This window comes from Jaculus jaculus, chromosome 10 (genome assembly GCF_020740685.1).
Source record: "Jaculus jaculus isolate mJacJac1 chromosome 10, mJacJac1.mat.Y.cur, whole genome shotgun sequence".
Taxonomy (NCBI): domain Eukaryota; kingdom Metazoa; phylum Chordata; class Mammalia; order Rodentia; family Dipodidae; genus Jaculus; species Jaculus jaculus.
This window is the reverse complement of record NC_059111.1, coordinates 22,714,345-22,739,384: the sequence shown is the minus strand read 5'-3', so window position 1 is coordinate 22,739,384 and position 25,040 is coordinate 22,714,345. Positions and strand designations below refer to the sequence as shown.

Below are 25,040 nucleotides of genomic sequence, written 5' to 3'. Positions count from 1 at the left end.
AGAACTCATAGCAATCCTTCTGCCTTAGTCTCTCCAGTACTGGGATTACAAATGTGTGCCTACATGCCCTCATATGGACTAGGTTTAATTTTTTTTTTTTTTTTTGAGGTAGGGTCTCACTCTAGCCCAGGATGACCTAGAATTCACTATGGAGTCTCAGAGTGGCCTCTTAACTCACGGTGATCCTCCTACCCCTGCCTCCCGAGGGCTGGGATTAAAGGTGTGTACCACCACACCGGGCTCTGGGTTTAATTTTATTTTTTAAATATTTCTATATAGGGATGGAGAGATGGCTTAGTGGTTAAAGCACTTTTGCCTTCAAAGCTTAAGAACTCAGGTTCGATTCCCCGGTACCCATGTAAGCCAGCTGCAAAAGGTGGCACATGGGTCTGGAGTTGGTTTGCAGTGGCTAGATGCCCAGGCATGCCCATTCTTTATCTGCTCCTCTCTTAAATATGTATTTAAAATATTTGAGAGAAAGAGATAGAAAGAAAGAGAATGGGTGCACCATGGCATCTAAACCACTGCAAATAAACTCCAGATGTGTGGACCTGGATGCATGGGCATCTGGCTTATGTGAGTAATGGGGAATGGACCCTGGATCCTTAGGCTTCCCAGGCAAGCGCCTTATCCACTAAGCCATCTCTCCAGCCCATGGATTGCAGGCTGACCTGCAATTCACTGTGTAGTCTCAGGGTGGCCTCAAATACACAGCAATCCTACCTCTGCTTCCCTTCTGCTGGGATTAAAGACATGTGTGACCACACCCGGCTCTAATTCAGAATATATCCTTCTTAGTCCGTCCTTATCAATTCTTTGTTTAAAGGTATGACAGAACCCAAATTTGGGATTCATAAGTTTGTGGGACCCCTTCATGAACCCCCAAATCCTGCATCAGTGTGATTAATGATGGAGTTCTGAGCTGCACCAACAATGTGCTTAAAGGTGAGAGTTTTGGGCATTGTGGCTGGGTTTTTGGTACAGCTGGAGGCTGGAACTTCAGGGTATATTTTTTCCTCCAATATAAAAAATATTCATGGGCTGGAGAGATGGCTTAGCGTTTAAGTGCTTGCCTTTGAAGCCTAAGGACCTGGGTTCGAGGCTTGATTCCCCAGGACCCACATTAGCCAGATGCACAAGGGGTGCATGCATCTGGAGTTCCTTTACAGTAGCTGGAGGCCCTGGCGTGCCCATACTCTCTCTGGCTCTTTCTGTCTGTCGCTCTCAAGTAAATAAACAAATATTTTAAAAATATTCGTGCATTTTAGGGTGGGTTTTTTGTATTGTAGTAAAGCCTAGTTATAGAATTACCTGTTGTGAAAATAAAGGAAATTACAATGAAAGTCAAATTGAAAGATGTGTATTGTGTTCATACTGGTTGTGTTCACAGGCATGTTTGTGCTTTTTTTTTCTCACAAGCCTTGTCAGTTTTGTTGGCTGCAATTTGCTAACTAGTCCCAATTTTCCTGGATAGGTGGCTATTGGCAAACACAGATTCTTTTTTTCTTTTTAATTTTTTGGTTTATCAAGGTAGGGTCTCACTCTAGCCCAGGCTGACCCGGAATTCACTATGTAGGCTCAGGGTGGCCTCGAACTCATGGCGATCCTCCTACCTCTGCCTCCCGGGTGTGAGTGCTGGGATCAAAGGTGTGCACCACCATGCCTGGCCAGATTCTTTAAAAAAAAAAAACAAAACTTTTTTTTTGACAACTTCCATAATTATAGACAATAAACCATGACAATTCCCTCCTCCACAAAGATTATTTTATTCCAATCTTAATTACAAAGAGCAATTCTCAGCTTCTACATTAACAACACAATAATTCATGACTATGCAGGTTACAGAATGGCTATGAAGAGGTTAAAGAGATTGCAAATGTCAGAGAAGCTGTCCTGAAGCCCAGATAGCTGATAATACTCTATACCCTAAAAATTTCTAGAAAGTTAGTATGTTCATCAAATGAGAAAACATGTTTATTTGTGAAATGAAACAGGGTCTTGCCGCATAGCCCTAGCTTCCTGGAGCTACCTCCTAATGATGGTGTTATGTACATAAAATATCCTATAGGTAAGCATGTTCCCTTTTTTTTTTTTTTTTTTTTGGTTTTTCAAGGTATGGTCTCTCTAGTCCAGGCTGACCTGGCAAACGTCAACTTAAAAAAAAAATTATTTATTTATTTATTTGCTAACAAAGAGCGAGATAGAATGGGCACGCTAGAGCAAACGAACTCCAGATGCATATGCCCCCTTGTGCATCTGCTTTACGTGAGTCCTGGGGAATCGAGCCTGTGTCCTTTGGCTTCCCAGGCAAACACCTTACCGCTAAGCCATCCCTCCAGCCCCAAGTGTCAACTTTGATATTTTTTGCTGTGTACTAATGGCCAGTGCAGTTATGTACAGGCCAAACATTCAGCAAATACAAACATTTGGATCAAGAGTCGTGTGACTCTGACTCAAAGTTTTTGAACCTCTGAACTCTTCCCACTTTCTGCCAGTTACTTGAAAGATTAAATGTGTGTGCCGGGCGTGGTGGCGCACGCCTTTAAACCCAACACTTGGGAGGCAGAGGTAGAAGTATAACGCGGTGAGTTCGAGGCCAACCTGAGACTACATAGTGAATTCCAGGTCCTGGACTAGAGCGAGACTCTATCTAGAAAAAAAAAAAAAGGGAGCAAGCAGGACACAGGAGAGATGGTGTAACCGAGCCCGAGGACGCGTAAGGGGCCCTGGCTGCCTACCCACGAAGTGGCAGGTCGGTCGGCTAAAGAAGTCCCGACACGTTTATGCCCAGGCGAGACGGCTTGGCACAGCTCAACAATCCATCGGGCGCAAGCAGGAAGTCCCGCCCCGGTCGTCAGGAAGCGCCCCTTAGTTACGGGCGAAAGTAACGGCCAGCCGCGACCCGACGCCCGGCGTGCACCGCAGGGGGCGGGACCGGAACTACGTGTGCTGACGAGGGGCGGGCCTAACTCTCGCAGGGAAGCTGATTGGTCGGCTTCCGCGGCGGCGCTTGCGACTGCCGCCTCGGTCTGGTGAGTCTTGGGCTGGAGCGCTGTCTCGGTGCTCGCTCGCTGACTTTTCTTGGCTGGGCTGTGACTCCCTTAGAGTGGACCTGTGTTTCCGCTGTAGTGTGCCACGGAGTCGGGCCCAAATTCTTGAGGGATGGTTTTATTTCTTTATGCTTGGGTTTTCGAGGTAGGGTCTCCTTGTAGCCCTGGAATTCAATCAGTAGTATCAAGCTGGCCTCGAACTCAAGGCGATCCTCCTACCTCTGCCTTCCAAGCGCTGGGATTCCCCAGGACCCACGCAAGGCAGATGGTACAAAGCGGCACATGCATCTGGAGTTTGCAGTGGCTGAAGGCCCTGGCACGCCTTTTCTCTCTCTCCCTCCTCTCCCCTCTTCTCTGTCAAAATAAAAATAAAAATAAAAAATAACTTGTCTGGGAAACCTGAGGACTCATGTTGGACTTCCCATGTTAGCCAGATGCCCATAGTCATGCGCACAAGGTGTCACACGCGTCTGGATTTGATTGCAGTGACTGGAGGCCCTGACATGCCAACTTTCTCTCCCCCCTCATAAATAAAAAATAAAATGATTTCTTTGAAAGCTAGGTGTGGTGGTGCACACCTTTAATCCCAGCACACGGGAGGATGAGGTAGGAGGATCACTGTGAGTTTAAGCCCAGCCGGAGACTAATTCCTGGCCTAAAGCAAGACCCTACCTTGAAAAACAAAAACAAAATTTCGTTTCTTTCCAAGGAGGCAGAGAAAGAGAATATGAGAATGGGTGCACCAAGGCTTCCAGCCACTGCAAAGGAACTATAGACCATCTGACTTTACATGAGTTCTGGGGAATTGAACCCAGGTTTTTAGTCTTTTCAGGAAAGTGCCTTAACCTCTGAGCCATCTCCTCAGCCCTAACTACAACTTTCAAAAGTCCCTTTCTTGAAAAAAAAAAAAAATCTTGTCTTTCAAATTAAGAAAAATAATTTGATCTTGTATGCTTAGAATGTTTATAGTAATTACATGTTTATGTGGGGTGTCAACATCTTTATTATTTATAGTTGAATTACGTTGTTTTGTTTGTTAAATTTCTATAATGTTTATTATTTTTATATTTTGAAAATTTCTAAATAAAATAGTCTTAAGAAAAAGAATTTGAGCTGGGGGCATGGTGCCGCATACCATTAATCCCAGCACTGGGAGGCTTACATAGAGGATCGCTGTGAGTTTGATGCCAGCCTGAGCCTACATCATGAATTCTAGGTCAGCGTGGGCTAGAGTGAGACTACCTGGAAAAGAAAAAAAAAAAAAAGAATATGACTTTGACTTCATGTATGCAGTGCAAAGTAACTCATTGGCTGGGCATGGTGGTGAAGGCCCGTAACTCCAGGGGCAGGAGGACCACAAGTTTCACAAGGTGCTTGCTTGAAAGCCAAATACACAAATTAGTGCGTACATCTGGACTTTGTTTGAAGGAGTCCTTGACACTTATGGAGGGGCTGGTGTTCCCTTTCAGGCAGCCTTCTCTTGTTTGAGGCAGGATGACCATGAACTTGCTCTAGCTGAAGATGAGACAAAATAGATGCTTCCATCTCTCAGGTGTTGGTTTGTAGGTGTGAGCTATCACACCCCAACTCAGCTCTTTCTCCAGTGAGCATCCCACAGTTAGCCTTAAGACCTTCCATCTGCCCAGCCTCTAAAACCAGAAACTGTAAAATGAGAAAGTAACCTGAGGTTTGGTTTTTCATCTATGCTTGTATCCAATGGTCTCAGTGTTTGTCTGGGAGCTAAAATTTTTTTCTAATAGAGTTGGCCTTTAATTTTAATTTTATTTTGGTTTTATCAAGGTTGGGTCTCTCTCTAGCCCAGGCTGACCTGGTACTAGCTCTTTAGTCCCATGCTGGCCTCTAACTCTGCCTCCTGAGTGCTAGGATAATAGGTGTGTGCCCCCATGCCTAGACTAAAACTTTCTTCTTCTTTTCCCTCTGTTGCTGAGGAATGAACACAAGGCCTTATGCATGCTAGGCTAGTGCCCTACCATTCCATCTCCAGCCCATGCTGGCCTTTATTACAGAATTGACCAATGAGAGAATTTACATCGTAGTTACATTCTTGATGGCTCTTTAGAACTACTTAGGGAAAAATTAGATGCTTGGTAACATCACTAGCCTTCAGTGGTGGCTTATGTGGTAGAAAGCAGAAAAACAGATTTAACCATAGGGTGAAAAAAAAATTTTTTTTTTTTTTTTGAAACAAGATCTTATTTATCCCAAGCTGGCTTGGAACTTACTATGTAGCTGAGAATAACCTGGAACTTCTGATCCTTTTGTCTCCACCTCCTATTACAGGGTGAATTTATTTAGTGATTGGGGCTTAAATTTATTCACTCAACTGTCAAACTTATAGTGTATTGAGATACTGGTAGAAAAATAGAGTTTTAAAAATAGTTTTAGGGCAGGGCATGGTGACACACGTCTTTAAGCCCAGCACTCAGGAGGCAAAGGTAGGAGGATCGCCATGAGTTCAAGGCCACTCTGAGACTACATAGTAAATTGCAGGTCAGCCCGGGCTAGAGTGAACCCCTACCTCAAAAAAAATAAAATAAATAAAATAAAAATATACATATGTATATATTTAAGGCTGGAGAGATGGCTTAGCAGTTAAGGCATTTACCAAAGGAACCAGGTTCAATTCCTCAGGACCCATGTCAGCCACATGAACAAGGTGGTGCATGCATCTGAAGTTTTTTATTTTGTAGTGGCTAAAGCCTCCTCCCCCCATCAAGATTTTAAAAAATAAAAAAATTAAAGAATTTTTAATTTTTTATTATTTGATAGAGAATGGATGCACCTGAACCTCTAGCCATTGCAGATGAACTCCAGACATACGGGCCACTGTATGCATTTGGCTTACATGGGTCCTAGGGAATTGAACCTGGGTCCTTAGGCTTTGCAGGCAAGCTCTTTAGCTACTAAGCCCTCTCTGCAGCCCAGACAATACAGTTGTTACAGCTAATATGTAAGTCATTTCCCCTATGGAGACTACTGTAGACTTGGGTTAAGTAAAGGTTTTTCAGTGACATGTTAATTGTCCTATGATGGTGGAATGATGTGAATTAATGAGCCGTTTTCTTATGGTTTCCTGTAGAGGGAAGATGGAAGAGCTGAGTAATGCCCTGGCTAGTAGCTTTTCTGTGTCTCAAGATCTGAATAGCACAGCGGCCCCACACCCTCGCCTGTCACAATACAAGTCCAAGTACAGTTCCTTGGAGCAGGGTGAGCGGCGGCGCCGGTTACTGGAACTGCAGAAATCGTAAGGATGCTTTAACTCCTTGATTTCGTTCTCTGGGCTGGAGGTGTGGATCTGTGCTTGGCTCTATGGAACCCCCTTTCTGTGGAAGGCTGATCTTCCTTCTCACGGCTTGGGAGTGTCAGTCCCGTCAGAAGTACTTCTGTCTGTACCTGCAGTTTGGCAAAAGAAGGGAGACTCAGTTTAAAAGCAAAAGCTCAATGATTGGGTTAAATTGTACTGTTTTTCCTGGCAATAGTACTGAGCTTTGCCATTTAGGGACTTGTGAAAGCCACGCCTAGATTTCAGCTCCCCACATTCCCTGGATCGCTCGTGTGGCTTCTCACATACTCCGAATCGTAGTCTTGGTGTGGTCTTCCCATCTGCCCTCAGCTCAGTGCTTCTGTGGTGCCCTTGGGAGTTCAAGACAATTCCACAGGGAATCAGAGGAAATGTTTTCCGTACTCTTAATTCTAAATGCCAGCATGAACAAATGAAAAGAATAGCTGCAGGGCATGTTTGGGAATGAGTTGTTCTGAAGACAGGGCTTGTCCTGTGCAGTGTTGGCCTCCTCTGGGTCAGAAATTGAAGAATTGGAAATTAGAAGAAACTGACAGCTGCACCATTTCCATAGAGTCTTCACTTTGCCCAATACTGCATTAGTTGATGTGTTTTACAGAGATGGTTCCCTGTAGCTTCTGTGCTGCTTGTAGATTACATTCCCAGATCATTCATTTCCCCCATTTTCAGCCTCTTTCCCCCCTCCCCCCAAGGTAGGGTCTCACTCTAGCTCAGGGTGGCCTAGAACTCAGTGATCCTCCTACCTCTGGTGTGCCCATTCTCTCTCTCTCTCTCTCTTCTATCTCTCTCTGCTTGCAAATAAATAAAAATTAAAAAGAAGAAATAGTTTATTAAAAAATAAAATGTTAAGCCGGGTGTGGTGGCATACACCTTTAATCCCAGCACTGGGGAGGTAGAGATAGGAGGATTGCTGTGAGTTCGAGGCCACCCTGAGACTCCATAGTGAATTCCAGGTCAGCCTGGGCTAGAGTGAGACCCTACCTCAAAAACCAAAATAAATAAATAAATAAATATAAAAATAAAAAGTTGAGCAAGAGAGATGGCTTAGCAGTTAAGGTGCTTGCCTGCAAACCAAAAGACCCGTTTCTATTCCCCAGGACCCATGTAAGCCAGATGCACAAGGTGGTACATGCATCTGGAATTTGTTTGCCAGTGTGGGTTTCATTCCCCCAATCACTCGTGTAAAAGTGGACGGGTATTCATTTGCAGCAGACACTCACATGTAAGTGTGAATAGATAAACAAAATTTTAAAAAGTAATTTTTAGAAGGTCTGAAGATTATTAAAACAATCTTTCTAAATGAACTTCACAAATTGTATTTTTTTAAAAGGTGGGGGTCCTACATAGATGGCTTAGTGATTAAGGCACTTGCCTGCAAAGCCTAAGAACTCATTTTGACTCCATGGGTCCCACATAAGCCAGATGCACAAAGCAACACAATCGTGCAAGGTCGCACATGTGCACAGGAGGGTGCATGCGTCTGGCATTCCATTGCAGTGGCTAGTGTCTCTGGTGCACTAATTCCCTCATTCTTGCTTCCTCAGGGTCGGCAGGGGTGGGGGGGGGAGGCCAATCTGTTGGGCTTGCCTCAAAAAAAAAAGTGGGAGCCAGGCGTGGTGATGCACTCCTTTAATCCCAGCACTCAGGAGGCAGAGTTAGGAGGATTGCCATGAGTTCAAGGCCGGCCTAAGACTACATAGTGAATTTCAGGTCAGCCTGCACTAGAGGGAGACCCTACCTCAAAAGAAAGTGGGGGGAGGGTCCCACTGAGTAGATGGCTCAGTGGTTAAAGGCGCTTGCTTGCAAAACCTGATTACCTGTGTTCAATACCTCAGTATCCAAGTAAAGCCAGACACAAAAAAGCAGCGCATCACATGCACTCAACACACACACACACACACACCCAGAGTTCTTCTTCTTTTGGACTTCTCACTGCACCTCAGTGTTTACTTCCCGTTCTTATGGCCTTTGAATGGCCAGAAATACCTGTTTTCACTTGAGGTGAAATATATATTTTGTTTTTTGAGGTAGGGTCTCACTCTAGTCCAGGCTGACTTGGAATTTACTATGTAGTCTCAGGGTGGCCTCTATCTCATAATGATCCTCCTACCTCTGCCTCCCCAGTCCTGGGATTAAAGGTATGCTCCACCATGCCTGACAAGGTGAAATATTTTAATTTGCCCATTCTTAAGAAATTGGGCAAGCCTTAATGTGTTCAGAGATTACCTATTTAGGATCTGTGACAAAATAGTCCTTAATTTAGCCTTGCAAAGGAAATGTCATTATTTCTTATACTCACCAAAATCCCCAAGTTGCTTCCAAATTTGGAGTTACTGAGTTGAGTGAAATGTGTCAAATTATGGGATGTCTTTGTAGAAAATGTAAACTCCTGTCCTTATCCCTATTTCATTTCCAGCAAGAGGCTAGATTATGTCAATCATGCCAGAAGATTGGCAGAAGATGACTGGACAGGTATGGAGAGTGAAGAAGAAGAAAAGAGAGATGATGAAGCAATGGACATTGACACTGGCAAGAAGTTGCCAAAGCGCTATGCTAATCAAGTGAGTGGTCCAATGCAAGTTGAAGTCACCGAGTTCTGCCCCCTCTGCAATGCAGTCAAAGCCCCATTGAAATGAAATGCTGCTATAAAAAGATGATGTTTGGCAGCTCAAAGGAATAGGAACTAATGTATGTGTAGAGTGAATGGGATGGTAACTGTGGAAACACTGATGGAGCCTGTGGGTGGTGAGTAATGATTTGAAACTACCAGCCCTGCTGTTAACCAAAGGGTGCCAGTGAGCTGCAGAAAGCTCCTGAGCTATTAATGTAGTAGATTCCATATTCTCATTATTATTGCTAGTATTACTTATTTATTTTTGAGAGGATGTAACACAGGGCCTACTATGTGCTAGGCAAATGCTTAACCACTGGGCCTCAACCTCAGCCTGCTTGTGTGTTTTTAAATGTTTTTTGTTTTTCCAGATAGAGGCTTGTTCTAGCCCAGGCTTATCTGGAATTTACTGTGTAGTCTCAGGGTGGCCTTGAACTCACCATGATCCTTATACTTCTGTCTCCCAAGCACTGGGATTAAAGGTGTGTGCCACCTCGCCCAGCTCTGCTTTGTCTTTTGTTGCTCACTGTATAGCCAAGGATGACTTTGAATTTTCTAAAAAAATTTTTGTCATTTTTATTTATTTAGTTGAGAGCCACAGAGAGAGAGAGGCAGATAGACAGAGAATGGGCACGCCAGGGCTTCCAGCCACTGCAAATGAATTCCAGATGCATGTGCCCCCTTGTGCATCTGGCTAACGTGGGTCCTGAGGAATAGAGCCTTGAACTGGGGTCCTTGGGCTTCAGAGGCAAATGATTAACCACTAAGCCATCTCTCCAGCCCAACCTTGATTTTTTTTTTTTTTTTTTTTTTGGTTTTTCAAGGTAGGGTCTCACTCTGGCTCAGGCTGACCTGGAATCCACTATGTAGTCTCAGGGTGGCCTCGAACTCTCAGCGATCCTCCTACCTCTGCCTCCCGAGTGCTGGGATTAAAGGCATGTGCCACCACACCCGGCTTTGAATTTTTTTAATTTAATTTTTATTTACTTATTTGAGAGAGAATGGGCATGCCAGGGCCTCCAGCCACTACACATGAACTCCAGACACATGTGCCCCCTTGTGTATCTGGCTTACATGGGTCCTGGGGAATCGAATGAAGGTTCTTTGGCTTTGTAGGCAAGCACCTTAACTGCTAAGCCATCTCTTCAGCCCTTTAAAATATATATATTACATATGTATATAAAATATTAAAATATATGTATTACATATATATTATATATGTATATATTTATTAAATATATATATTTGATTTTCCTTTATTTGAGAGAGAGAGAAAGAAATAGGCAGGGCAAGAGAGAGAGAGAATGGGCATGCCAGGGCCTCCAGCTACTGCAAATGCATTCTAGATGCGTGTGCCCCTTTGTGCATTTGGCTTACATGGGTGCTGGGGAAATCAAACCTGTCTCCTTTGGCTTTGCAGCCATCAAGTACCATAACCACTAAGCCATTTCTCCAGCCCTACCTTGAACTTTTTTTGATATTCTTGTCTGCACATCCCAAGTGTTGTCTTTTAAGTGTGTACCACCATGCCCAGTTTATGCAGTGCTGGGCATCAACCCAGGTCTTTTTGCAAACCAGAGAAACAACTGACCTATATCCCCAACCTTTGTCTTTTTTTTTTTTTTTTCTTTTTCTTTCCTGTTTTGGTTTTTTGAGGTAGGGTCTTGCTCTACCCCAGGCTGACCTGGCATTCACTATGTAGTGTCAAGGTGGCCTCGAACTCATGGAAATCCTCCTACCTCTGCCTCCTGAGTGCTGGGATTAAAGGTATGAGCTACCATGCCTGGTTCTGTCTTTTGGCTTTTATAGTTAGGTGGTAGCAGTCAGGAAATACATCTTTCCTTGAATAAAGAGTGAGCCTGGGGTTGGAGAGATGGATTAGTGTTTAAGGCATTTGCCTGCAAAGCCAAAGGACCCAGGTTCAATCCCCCAGGACCCACGTAAGCCAGATGCAAAAGGGGCACATGCATCTGGAGTTCATCTGCAGTGCCTACAGGCTCTGGTGCACCCATTCTGTCTCTGTCTGTCTGTCTTCTCTCCCTCTCTGCTTGCAAATAAATAAATAAAAATAACAAAAATATTAAAATTTATTAAAAAATACATGAGCCTGCCCAGGCTGTACAGTTGGCCAAGGGAAGTAGAGCCATGAAACAGGTAATACTAAGAAGACTTGAGTAATTTCCCTGTTAGGTATAGAGAAGAATTAATATGGCTTCTGGTGCTATGAGGAAAACAGGCATGAGACTAAAGCACAGGGTGGCTTGGAATTCAGTATGTGGCCTTGTCTGGCCTCAAACTTGAGGCAGTCCTCCTGCACCTTCCCAACTGCTATGATTACAGGTATGAGCCACCATGCCTAAACACTTATTTTAAGTTTTGAGACAAGAGTGGGGATGCAACTTGCCCTAGCATGCACAAAGCCCTGGTTCAATTCCCAGTACTATGTACCTGTAACCTGAACACTTAGTAGGTGGAAGCGGGGGATCAGAATTTCAGGGTCATCCTTGACTATATGAGATACTGTCTCTAAATGAATGAATCTTAGAACAGAGTTCTATTAAGTTGCCCTAGTAGGCTCTGACCTTGCAATCTTTGTGCCTCAGCTTCCCAAATAGCTAGGAATATATGCCCACACCACCAGGCCTCACTCCCAATTTTCTTTAGTAAAATATCTGGGGGCTGGTGAGGTGGTTTAGTCATGAAAGGCACTTGCTTACAAAACCTGCCAGCCTGAGTTCGATTTCCCAGTACCTACATGAAGTACCACATAAAGTGGCACATGTGTCTGGAGTGTGCAATGGCAAGAGGTCCTGGAGTACCCATACACACACATTCTCTTTCAAGTATAATAAAAATCTTTTTTTGTGGGGGGGGTCAGTTTTTTAAGGTAGGGTTTTACCCTAGCCCAGGCTGACCTAGAATTCACTATGTCATCTCAGGTGGCCTTGAACTTAAAATGATTCTCCTGCCTCTGCCTCTGCCTCCCTTGCCTCCCCTGTGCTGGGATTGAAGGCATGTCCACCATGCCTGGCTAAACTACTTTTTTTTTTTTAAACAGGTACAATATTTGGGATGCTAATTTGGGAAATGATGGTCTAGAGTAAGCACATATCAAGATGAGACTTACTCATCTCTGAGGTATCACCCTGGAACTTAACTTAATGTGCCAATACACAATGGACTAAGAAAGGAAAGGAAGAAGTCCCATTAATCTAGTGACAGAGGTGAGGAAGTAAGTATGGAGTAGATGCAGGTTGTAATGTTAAGGAGAGAAACCAAGTCTAGTGAGTGGCCTCCATTAGTCAGTTGTGCAGGAGACTAGTTGGGCCAGGTATAAGTCCCTTTTAGCTTCTGCCCTATTTTAGGTTTTTTTTCTTTCTTTCTTTTTTTTTTTTTTTTGTTTATCATGGTAGGTTCTCATTCTAGCCCTGGCTGACCTGGAATTGTCAGGCTGGCCTTGCACTCACAGCGTTCCTCCTACCTCTACCTCCCAAGTGCAGGGATCAAAAAGGTACGCACCACCATGGCCAGCTTCTGCCCTCATCTAAGTCCCTCCTGATCTTTTAACTCTATTTCTGTGTTCCCAGTTGATGCTGTCTGAGTGGTTAATTGACGTTCCTTCAGATTTGGGACAGGAATGGATTGTGGTCGTGTGCCCTGTTGGGAAAAGAGCCCTGATCGTGGCCTCCAGGGTGAGTAGCTGCTTCCTGCCTGCCATGGGAGCAGGCCTGCTCTGTGGTGAGAGGGAATGGCCCTCCATTTTCTTGACCAGCCACAGCATCCATGGCTGCAGTACTTTTCTGCAAGAGAGACAAGCTATCTCTAAGTTAATGACAATCCTGTAGAATGAAGAAACAAGAAAGCATGAGTCCAGGAGACCTGTGGATGTCGAATGAGAATGGCAGCTTTCTCCCTGCAGGGTTCCACCAGTGCCTACACCAAGAGCGGCTACTGTGTCAACAGGTTTTCTTCCCTTCTGCCAGGAGGCAATAGGCGAAACTCAACAACAGCTAAAGGTACTTACATAAGATGTGGGGATTACAATCTGGGATCAAAGGCATGCACCATCACACCCAGCTATTAACTGAGTTTTGTAATAAGTACAAGACAGTCCGTGGTTAGTTGGAGGTTTTTTGTTTGCTTGTTTTAATCTTTTTTTTGTACTTTATTTGCCTGAGTGGGTGTATATAAGTATGCCAAGGTCTCTTGTCTTTGTAAATGAATTCCAGATGCACCACTCTGTGTTCAGCTTTATGTGGGTGGCTGGGGAATTAAACCCAGGGCAACAGGCTTGCAAGCAAGCCCCCCCCCTTTTTTTTTTGGTTTGTTTTTTTTTCAAGGTAGAGTTTGCTCTTCCCAGGCTGACCTGGTTTCATTTTTCGTTTTGTTTTGTTTTGAAGTAGGGTCTTCCTCTAGCAGAGGCTGATCTGGAATTCACTATGTACTCTCAGGCTAGCCTCGAACTCACCCTGATCCTCCTACCTTTGCCTCCCAAATGCTGGGATTAAAGGTGGGCACCACCATGCCCGTCCAAGCAAGCACTTTTGGTCATTGTGTAATCTCCCAGGCTCTAATCTTTTATTTTAGACAGGATCTCATATATCCCAGGGTGTTTCAAACTTGCAACGTAGGCAGACATGACCTTGAATTTATGATCATTCTGCCTCACCTCCTGAGAGCTGGGATGAGTTATATACCACCACACCCAGTTTATATGGTTCTGTGGATTAAAAACACTCTATCAGCTGGTTTATTTCCAGGTCCTTTTTTTTGTTTTTTCCAGGTAGGGTCTCACTCTAGCCCAGGCTGGCCTGGAATTCACTTGTAGTCTCAGGGTGGCCTTGAACTCGTGGTGATCCTCCTTTCCTCTGCCTCCCAAGTACTGTGATTAAAGTGTGTGCCACCACACCCGGCTCCTAGGTCCCTTTTATTTATTTATTAAGGCATACCCGGATTTTTAAACTTACTATTTATTAGAAATAGATAGGGAAAGAGAGTGAGAATGGCCATGCCAGGACCACTACTGCAGACAGATTTCAGATGCATGTGGCAACTTATGCATCTGGCTTTTATGGGTAATGGGGAATCAAACCTGGGCCCTTAGGCTTCACAGGCAAGTGCCTTAACCGCTAAGCCATCTCTAGCCCTCCTTGTTTTATTGTTGTATTTAATTTAATTGTTTTTTTCAAAGTAGAGTCTCACTCCAGGCCATGCTGATCTGGCATGTACTCTGTAGTGCCATGCTGGTCCTGAATTCATGGTGATCTTCCTCCTTCTGCTTCCCGAGCACTGGGATTAAAGGCCTGCAGCACCATGCCCAGTTTATTCATTGATTTTTGGTTTATTTTTTCAATATATTTATTTATTTGTTTGAGAGAGAAAGAGGCAGAGAGAGAAGGGGGTGGGGAGAGAATGGGTGTGCCTGGCCTCCAGCCACTGCAAAGGAACTCCAGATGCATGTGCCCCTTTATGCATCTGGCTTACGTGGGTCCTGGAAACTTGAGCTGGGATCTTTTGGTTTTGCAGGCAAATGTCTTAACTGCTAAGCCATCTCTCCAGCCCTTGTTTTTGTTTTTTCTATTTGTTTGTTTGTTTTTGTTGTTCGAGGTAGGTTCTCACTCTAGCCCAGGCTGACCTGAAATTTACTATGTAGTCTCAGACTGGCCTTCAAGTCACAGTGATCCTCCTACCTCTACCTCCTGAGTACTGGGATTAAAGGTATGCATCACCACACTCAGAATTTTTGTTTTTTGAGGTAGGGTCTCACTCTGGTCCAGGCTGACCTGGAATTAACTATGTAGTTTCAGTATGGCCTCAAACTCATGGTGATCCTCCTACCTCTGCCTCCTGAGTACTGGGATTAAAGACTTGCGCCACCACGCCCAGCTTCAGATTTTTCTTTTTTAAATAGAGGAAGTTTAATGGGTTTTAGAACAGAGCAAAATTCAAAACCTTCCTAAGATTCTCCAAGGGAAAAAGCAGAAAATAGACCCTACTGATGCTGGCAGCTTTTCAGTTGGTTGGGATATGGGGGAGTTTTCTTGGTGCTTTTGGAAAAGAGTAGGCCCTTAGCATGGAGGGCATGGGAACTGGGCCAACAACAAGAGGCTAGTGGTGGACCCCAGGAGCGGTAGGATGGATGCCAGGAGGCTGGAGGTAAACCCCTGACCACTGCAGGTAGGTCCTTAGGGTTTGTGGGTACACCCTCAGGTCCTGTGGGTGGACTGTGGGAGTGGTGGGTACAGTCCTGGGATCTGTAGGTAAACCCTAGCCAGGGAGGATGGGTGGGCACCTGGGTATACTCCAAGATTTGTTAGGTGGATCCCCTGGGCAGAGGAATGGACTGCTGTGTTGGGGTGGACTGTAGGGGAGGTGGAAAGGGATCTACTAAGGGAGCAGGCCTTGGAAAGATATGGGGAGGAAGGGCAGGTCAGGTGGGGTGGGGGACCATAGCTGCTTCATGCCTGGAAGTCCCCATAGGTGCACTGGGTGGGGCTGGGTGGCTCTGGGCGCTTTTCTTTCTTAAAATAGAACTGGAGGAGAAACTGCTCGCTATCCATAATCTGGTGGGTTCAGAATTTGTCTTTGGCTTTGTTAATCCCTCTGCACAGTACCTTGAAGGTGATGGTCCATTAGGGCTCAGAGGCCATGAGCAGGTAACTGCTAAGACGCTGGTCTGAGTCTTGATCTTCTGTTCATAGACAGGAAACAAGAGAAGTACAAATTTGAGGCCAGTCTAAGCCACATAATGACACCCTATCTCAAAACAACTTTCAGGCCCAGTGGCAAATGCCTGTACTCGCATAAGTTTGGAGGAGGAAGCAGGAGGATCAGGACTTTAAAGTCATCCTTGGCTATATAGCTAGGTCTAGGCTAGCCTGGACTACATGAGACCCTGTCTAAAAACAATGGGATTGGGGAGATGGCTCAGTGTTTAAAGGTACTTGCTTGCTAAGCTTGTAGGCCTGGGTTTGATTCCCCAGCATCCATATAAAGCCAGACACGGGCTGGAGAGATGGCTTAGTGGTTAAGGCGCTTGCCTATGAAGCCAAAGGACCCAAGTTCAAGTCCCCAGTACCCACATAAGCCAGATGCACAAGGTAGTGCATGCGTCTGGAGTTCATTTGCAGTGTCTGGAGGTCCTAGCACCTCTTTCTCTCTATCTGCCTCTCTCAAATAATAAATTAAAAAGAAAAAGGAAAAAAAAAGAGCCAGGCATGGTGGTGCACACCTTTAATCCCAGCACTCGGGAGGCAGAGGTAGGAGGATTGCCATGAGTTCCAGGCCAGCCTGAGACTACATAGTGAATTCCAGGTCCACCCGGGCTAGAGAGAGAGACCCTACCTTGAAAGGAAAAAAAAAAAAAAGAAAAAGAAAAAAAGAGGGACCTGGGGAGCTGTCTCAGAGAATAAAGTGCCTGTTGCACAAGAGTTCTGGCCCCTAGGCTCCATGTAAAAGCTGGAAGATGTGGCATGTGTGCCAAAGTCTAAGCACACATATGCCAAATAAATATTTTTTAATGTATTTTTTTATTTGAAAGAGAGAATGGGCAGGCCACTGTAAAGTAGCTCCAGATACATGTGCATCTTTTTTTTTTTTTTCGAGGAAGGGTCTCACTTTAGCCCAGGCTGACCTAGAATTCACTGTGTACTCTCAGGGTGCCCTCCAACTCATAGTGATCCTCCTACCTCTGCCTTCCGACCGACTGCTGGGATTAAAGGCATGTGCCACCATACCCGGCGTTTTTTGTTTTAAATATTGATTTTTTGTTTCTTTTTATTTTTTTAAATATATTTTATATATTTGAGAAAGAGAAACATAAGAGAGAGAATGGGTGCACCAGGGCCTCCAGCCACTGCCATGAACTCTAGACGCATGCACCACCTTGTGCATCTGGCTTATGTGGGTCCTGTAGAATTGAACCAGGATCCTTTGGCTTTGTAGGCAAACACCATAACCACTAAGCCATCCCTCCAGAACCTCCCCCCCGCTTTTTTTTTTTTTAGAAATTCAGAATTCCCACTTGAATGAAGGGCTGCTTTCTTCCCCTCATGCTGTCTGAGGTCATGTAATCCTGAACTATGTAGCCAGAGAAGGCAGTGAACTTTTTCCTTCATGTAACTCTTCATTCTTTCTATTGGCAATTGCTATAAACCCCAAGGACTGTTTGACTTGAATTGCTAAGATGGGGCTCCTTAGATTGTGATGTCAAGAACACTGGCTAGAAGCCAAGTCCCATCTTCACTTTCTTCCTTTTGCTCTAGACTACACCATTCTAGATTGCATTTACAGCGAGGTAAATCAGACCTACTACGTTCTGGATGTGATGTGCTGGCGAGGACACCCTTTCTATGACTGCCAGGTAAGGACTGATACTCCCTCGTGTCTTTTCTGTCTCCTCCTGGGAAGATAGTGAAGCTCAGGGGTTTACTATGTGACCAACTTCTTGGTGTGAACAGGATGTGGTAACCAAAAACATTATCTAATGCTCCTGCATCTCTGAGGATGTTTAGCTGAATTTAAAAAAAAAAAAGAAAGAAAGAAAGAAAAGAAATAGGAAGAACTAAGGGACGTATGGTTGTTCTTGAGAGGAGGGAAGAAACAGTAGAGGTGCAGGCTGGTACTTTAGCAGCTGTGGCTCCTCCTCATCGTCAGAGAGTAGGAGGCTTGCTGGCAGAGAAGATTACAGGGTAAGAAGGATGCCATCGTGTGCAGGTGACACCATGAAGCAAGTGAAATGTAAGTTTCTTCTTCATGCCCGCCCCCCCCGCCCCAACATCCTTCTTCTAGAAAACCCGGCCTGCTGGGTATGACACAAGCCTCAAATCTCAAAGGCTTGCTTTAGTAAAGAGGAGACTTTCCAAGTGAAGAGCAGCCCCTCCTTCCCCTTTAATTGTGCCTTTCTCTAACATTTTTTTTTCCTCAAATTAAATTCATTTAACAGTAGCTGCAGCAAAATTAGACTCAGTCTGCTCCACAGGCTTTCATGTCTTAGCAACATTTCTTCCATCTTTGTTTCTATTGGATACTTGTGGCTCTATGTACTCTCTTTTGCTCCCTTTTTAATTCGTTTTAGCACAGTAGTAGGTTTCAATATGTGGTCTGTAGACTCAACCAGCTTTATCTTAGAAACTTAATAGAAATACATAATCTCAGACCTGTTGCCTCAATGTACAAGGGGTGGCTATGTTTTAACAAGCCTCCTGGTAAATCTCCACCATACTTAGCTAAGCATTAGCTCTTCAGAGTTTTTTTTAAAATTAATTAATTAATTTGTTTATTTGAGAGACAGAGAGGCAGATACAGAGAAAGAGAGAATGGGTGCACCAGGGCCTTTAGCCACTGCAAACGAACTCTAGATACATGTGCCCCCTTGTGCATCTGGCTTACATGGGTCCTGGGGAATCAAACTGGGATCCTTAGGCTTTACAGGCAAATGCCTTAGCTACTAAGCCATTTCACCAGGCCATTTTCAGAGTTTTAAAAAGTACCTCATTCAAGCCAGGTATGGTGGTACACACCTTTAGTCCAACACTTGGGAGACGGAGGTAGAAGGATTGTAGTGAGTTTAAGGTCATCTTGGGGCTACAGAGTTAATACCAGGTCAGCCTGGGGTACAGTGAGACTTTTCCTCAAAAAAAAAAAAAAAAAAGCCAGCCATGATGGTATATTCCTTTAATCCTAGAACTCGGGGGGCAGAGGTAGGAGGATCACTGTGAGTTCAAGGCCATCTTGAGACAACAGAGTAAATTCCAGGTTAGCCTGAGCTAGAGTGAGAACCTACATGGAAAAACCCCAAATAAATAAATAAATAAAAATAAAAAATGTACCTCTTTCAAACACCACAGTTAGGGTTTACATTGTTAAGGGACTGAAGAGATGGTTCAGCAGTTGAAGGCACTTGCTTCCAAAGCATGATGACCCAGGGTCAATTCCCCGGTACCCACACAAAGTATCTGGAGTTTGTTTGCATTGGCAAAAGGCCCTGGTGTGTCCTCCCCCACCCTCTTACAAATAAATAAATAATTTCTTTTTTTAATATATTTTATTTATTTATTTGAGAGAGAGAAAGAGGCACAGACAGAGAAGGAGAGAGAATGGGCACACCAGGGCCTCTAGCCACTGCAAACAAACTCCAGATGCATGCGTCACCTTGTGCATCTGGTTTACATGGGTCCTGGAGAGTCGAACTGAGATCCTTTGGCTTTGCAGGCAAATGTCTTAACCACTAAGCCATCTCTCCAGCCCATAATTTCTTTTTTTGAGATAGACTCTTGCTTTATTTAGTCTAGGCTGACCTGAAATTCACGGTGTAGTCTCTGGCTGGCCTTGAACTCATAACAGTCCTCTTACCTCTGACTCCTGAGCGCTGCACTACCACAGCTGGCTCAATAATTTTTGTTCATTTGTTGTTTTTTTTTTTTTGAGGTATGGTCTCACTTTAGCTCAGGCTGATCTGGAATTCACTGTGTAGTCTTAGGGTGACCTGGAACTCTTGGTGGTCTTCCTATCTCTGCCTCCTAAGTAATGGGATTAGAGGTGTGCACCACCATGCCCAGCTTCAATATATATATATTTTTGAGGTAGGGTCTCACTCTAGCCCAGGCTGACCTGGAATTCACTATGTAGTCTCAGGGTGGCCTCAAACTCACGATAATCCTCCTACCTCTGCCTCCTGAGTGCTAGGATTAAAGGCCTGTGCCACCACGCCCCAATAATATTTTTTTAAAAAGACTTTAGGGGCTGGAAAATAGCTTAGTGGTTAAGGTGCTTGCCTGCAAAGCCTAAGAACACATGTTTGAATCTCCAGGTCCCATATAAGCCAGATGCACAGTGATGCAAGCACACAATGTTGCATGTGCGCACAAGGGGCACATGCCTCTGGAATTTGTTTGCAATGGGTAAAGGCCCTGGCTTGCCCATTTTGTCCCTGTCTCTCTCTCTCTGCCTCTTTTTTTCTCTCTCAAATAAAAAAGAAAAAATAAATAAGACTTTACTGTTATAAATGAAATGGGGCTAGCAACAGAATGGCTTTGTTATTTGGAGTGGGATATTTTGTTCATTTTAAAATTTGAGATGAGCAGTATTTCATCTCTATTTCCCCTCTCTGTGGCAGACTGATTTCCGGTTCTACTGGATGCATTCAAAGTTACCAGAAGAAGAAGGATTGGGAGAGAAAACCAAGCTCAATCCTGTAAGCCTGTTGTTAGGGTTATAAGTCTTTCCTCTTTTTTTTTTTTTTTTCCAAGGTAGAGTCTCACTCTAGCTCAGGCTGTCCTGGAATTAACTATGTAATCTCAGGGTGGCCTTGAACTCACGGTGATCTTCCTACCTCTGCCTCCCAAGTGTTGGAATTAAAGGCGTGTGCCACCACGCCCCGCTTCTTCTTTTGAGACAGCCTCATGTAGAGTCCAGTGTGGTCATGAACTAACTGATTATGTAGTTGAGGAATAATTTACACTGAACCTGGGATTACAGCCTTGAACCACCGTTCCTAACTCATTAATTTTTTTTTTTTTTTGGTTTTTCAAGGTAGGGTCTCACTAGTCCAGGCTGACTTGGAATTCACTATTGGTTTTGGTCTTTTGAAGTGATGTCTTGCTTTTTCCCAGCCTGATCCGGAATTCACTATGTAGTCTCAGAGTGGCTTTCAACTCATGGTGGTCCTCCTACTTCTGCCTCCTGAGTGCTAGAACTAAAGGTGTGCACCATTATGCGTGGCCTATGAAAAAACAAACTTTTGAGGCAACATGGTGAATATAATGGTTTAATAGTTACCCAGATTTGAGTTTCATTTATAGGTTTGATAATCACTAGCTTTTTTTCTTTTTTTTTTTTTTAAATAGAGTCTCACTCTAGCCCAGGTTGACCTGTAATTGACTATGTAGTCTCAGGTTGGCCTTGAACTCATGGTGATCCTCCTACCTCTGCTTCCCAAGTCTGGGATTAAAGGCATGTGCCACTACATCCAGCAATAATTACTAGCTTAAGGACTGGAGTTATAGCTCAGTGATAGACTATTTAACTAGCATGTATAAGGGCTTTGGGTTCAGTCTTCAGACATGGGGATGCACATCTTTAATGCCAACACTTGGGAAGCAGAGGTAGGAGGACTATCATGCATTCAAGGCCACTCTGAGACTACATGGTGAATCCCAAGTTAGCCTGGGCTAGAGTGTCGTGTTTGCTTACAGCAGCAGCAAGAGGTCCTGGCACAGCCATACATATGTGTGCAAACAAACAAACAGCAGGGAGGGGACTCAGCAGTTAGAAAGGCTTTTGCTTACAAAGTCCACTGGCCTGTGTTCAATTCCCAAGCCGTCCACATAAGATAGGAGCAAAAAGTAAAAAGTGGTGCAAGTGTCTGATGGTCATTTGCCCTGGTATGCCCCTAATCACATACACAGAGACATTTTATTTTTTTTCAAGGCAAGTTCTCACTCTAGCCCAGGCTGACCTGGAATTCACTATGTAGTCTCAGGGTGGCCTCGAACTCATGGTGATCCTCCTACCTCTGCCTCCTGAGTGCTGGGATTAAAGGCGTGCACCACCACATCCGGCTATACTAACTCTTTGTTCATTATTTTTCAGTTTAAATTTGTGGGGCTAAAGAATTTTCCTTGTACTCCTGAGAGCCTGTGTAAGGTGTTGTCTATGGATTTCCCTTTTGAGGTAATAAAACCATTGTCTCTTGCCCTGATGTGATTGTAGGACACAAGAAGACTTGAGTGCATGAAGTCTTAAAAATATCTGCTGATTTTGTTGTGTCCAAACATCAGAACATGGCTGAAAACTGATTCCAAGGAAAGGATATTGCTGCCTTTCAGAGCCTCAGGTTCACCCTGTAGAAAAGTCAGTTACATGCTGGGCATGGTGTCAAGTGCCTTTAATCCCAGCACTCAGGAGGCAGAGGTAGGATCGCTGTGAGTTCCAGGCCACCCTGAGACTACATAGTGAATTCCAGGTCAGCCTGAGCTAGAGTGAGACCCTACACCAAAAAACAAACAAACAAAAAAAGTCTCCTGTCTGTAGACATCTGGAGCAGTCTTATATCTCCCTCAGAACCTACAGTTATGCCTTCCGGGCTTAACAAGCAAAATTTTCTTTGCTTACTATCCTTTTAAAATTCTGCCTAGTCACTGGCAATTAAGTGCTTGAACTGGATAGGCTTTTGTAAAGGATTGCAGCTTCCTGAATAAGGAAATGACAGGGAATGAACTGCTTCATTTCTGGAAGTCAATTAAGAAGGTGGTAAGAATACGATCTTTATTTATAACCTTATACCCCAGTGGCAATAAATGCTTTTTTGAGATGAGTCACTGAATCACAGAAAGAAAAATAAGAGTTTTCCCGTTGAGAAAAACTGACTTTCCCAGAATCATAGCTCACAAACAATCTAGGAGAAAGTTTGGGAAGCCATCAGTAACTGAGGAAGCCGGGTCTCTAGAGTGCCCTGGCTCCTGTGCTCAGTGCTCTCCTGCTTGGGTGGCCTCGTCCACATTCCCCCATTTCATTCCGTGGGAGGACCTCGGCCATCACTGCTCAGCCTAGCCTGGCATGTGAGGGCAGAAGACCTGGTCTAAGGCGAATTCCTCTTTCAGCCTAAGTGTGTGAGGTCCCTAGAGCCTACTGAGCTTGAGGGAGCCCACTTCTCACGTATTCTAGGTGAGTAACAAGGTCAAATAGTGCGCCAGAAAGCACTCTGCAGACAGGAAAGTGCTATTTTACAATTTCATTTCTAGGTCACTGCTTTTCTTTTGATTTTTAAAAAATATGCATATGTGTTTGTGCATACACGCACATGCTGTTTCTGTATTGGCTGCATGTGGGTATATGTGGAGGCCAAAGCACAACCTCGGTGTCATTCTCAGGAATGCCATCCATCTCCCTTGAGATAATAGGGTGTCCATCTCCTTTAACATAGGGTCTCACATTAGCTTGGAGCTCCCCAGTTAGGCTAGACTAGCTGGCCAAGGAGTCCTAGGGTTCCTTCTGTCTCCACCTCTACACACAAGTATATGCCACCTCTCATGGAGTCTTTTTTTTTGGTTTTTCAAGGTAAGGTTTCACTCTAGCCCATGGTGACCTAGAATTCACTATGTACTCTCAGGGTGGCCTTGAACTCATGGCAGTCCTCCTACCTCTGCCTCTCTAGTGCTGGGATTAAAGGCGTGCGCCACCACGCCCAGCTCTCATGGCATTTTTTACATGGTTGCTGGGGATCAAACTCAAGTTCTTATGTTTGTGAAAAATGCACTTGAGCAGTTAGCCATCTTCTCAGTCCCTTTTTAATTTTTTTAAAAAATATTTTGAGGCAGGGTTTCACAATATGCTTCAAGCCTTGATCTAGTCCTTTTTTTGGTTTTGTTTTTCAAGGTAGGGTCTCCCTGTAGTCCAGGGTGACGTGGAATTCACTATGTAGTCTCAGGGTGGCCTTGAAGTCTTAGTGACCCTTCTACCTCTGCCTCCCTAGTGCTGGGATTAAAGGCATGCACATCACAACCACCTGGCTCTATTTTTTTTTCCTGTTTTTTTGTTTTTCGAAGTAGGGTCTCACTGTAACTCAGGCTGACCTGGAATAATTCACTGTGTAGTCTCAGGGTGGCCTCGAACTCAATGTGATTCTTTTACCTCTACCTTCCAAGTGTTGGTCTGTTTTGGTTTTTTGAGGTAGGGTCTCACTGTAGCCTAGGCTACCTGGAATTCACTATGTAGTCTCAGGCTGGCCTCAAACTCATGGCAATCCTTCTCCCTCTGCCTTCCAAGTGCTAGAATTAAAGGTATGTGCCACCATGCCCAGCAAGCACCCCATTTTTCTATTTTGAGAAACTTTGTTTTTCAAGGTAGGTTCTCACTGTAGTCCAGGATGGACTCAAACTCACATAGTGATCCTCCTACCTCTGCCTCCCAAGTGCTGAGATTAAAGGTATGTGCCAGCTGGGTGTGGTGGCGTATGTCTTTAATCCCAGCACTCAGGAGGCAGAAGTAGGAGGATCGCTGTGAGTTTGAGGCCAGCCTGAAATAACATAGAAAATTCTAGATCAGGCTGGACTACAGTGAAACACTACCTTGATAAACTAAAAAAAGAGAAAAGAAAAAAGGGTATGTGCCACCACCCCTGACTTATTATTTTGAGTAACTTTATGTGAAAAGCATGGAGACCTTTTTCTAGTGACCATGGCTCAGAAAAAGGACCATAAGAACTGCCTCTGTGTGTATAGGCTCTTTTTTTACATTTTATTTGAAAGACAGAGATAGAGGCAGGTAGAGAGAATGGACATACCAGGGCTTCTAGCCACTGCAAACGAATTCCAGACACATGCGCCACCTTGTGCATCTGGCTTTATGTAGGTCCTGGGGAATTGAACCTGGGTCCTTTGACTTTGCAGGCAAGTGCTTTAACTGCTAAGTCATCTCTTCAGTGCATGGCCTTCTTGGAAACGTGTCCACAGAAGTCATTGTGATTCCTGGTTTTCCCTCCTGCAGGTAGATGGACTTCTCTTCTACCATAAGCAGACCCACTATAGCCCTGGAAGCACTCCCTTGGTGGGCTGGCTGCGCCCCTACATGGTGTCTGATATTCTTGGTGTGGCTGTGCCAGCTGGACCACTGACCACTAAGCCAGACTATGCGGGACACCAGCTCCAACAGATTATTGAGTACAAAAGGAGCCAAGAGAGTATGAAGGAGAAACTCACACACAAGTCTTCTGAGAATGGGCGCTATGAGCTGGAGCACCTGTCTACCCCTAAGCTGGAGAGTCCTCCCCACAGCCCAGGCTGCCCTGGGAGCCTCATGGACAACTAAGGCAGGCAGCCTGGGCAGAGGGGGCCAGTGATGATAACAGGTGACTTTATCTGAGAGTGTACTTTCCAGAACACTCCTGCTGTAAACACCTTATTCCTGGGTGGCTCAGACAGTTGGGAAAGGGTCCCTACTTGGTTGGAATTCAGGTTGGTATAAACAGCTCCTGCTGTGGTAAGTGTATGCCAGATCCACAATGTAAATATATTTAATTTTTAAGAAAAAAAGTTGTTTCTGTGATTTCTTTTTTGTT

General features: G+C 44.5%; 1 protein-coding gene across 1 annotated transcript; it reads left to right on the top strand.

Moving 5' to 3' along the window:
• The first annotated feature begins 2,964 nt into the window (after positions 1–2,964).
• Positions 2,965–25,010, top strand: Snupn (snurportin 1). Its single transcript, XM_045160540.1, has 9 exons — positions 2,965–3,032; positions 6,151–6,315; positions 8,789–8,933; positions 12,571–12,675; positions 12,903–12,999; positions 17,248–17,345; positions 20,100–20,177; positions 21,575–21,655; positions 24,470–25,010. The coding sequence occupies exons 2-9, from the start codon at positions 6,158–6,160 to the stop codon at positions 24,788–24,790; spliced, it is 1,083 nt and encodes a 360-aa protein (XP_045016475.1). The 5' UTR covers positions 2,965–3,032; positions 6,151–6,157; the 3' UTR covers positions 24,791–25,010.
• Positions 25,011–25,040: the final 30 nt, after the last annotated feature.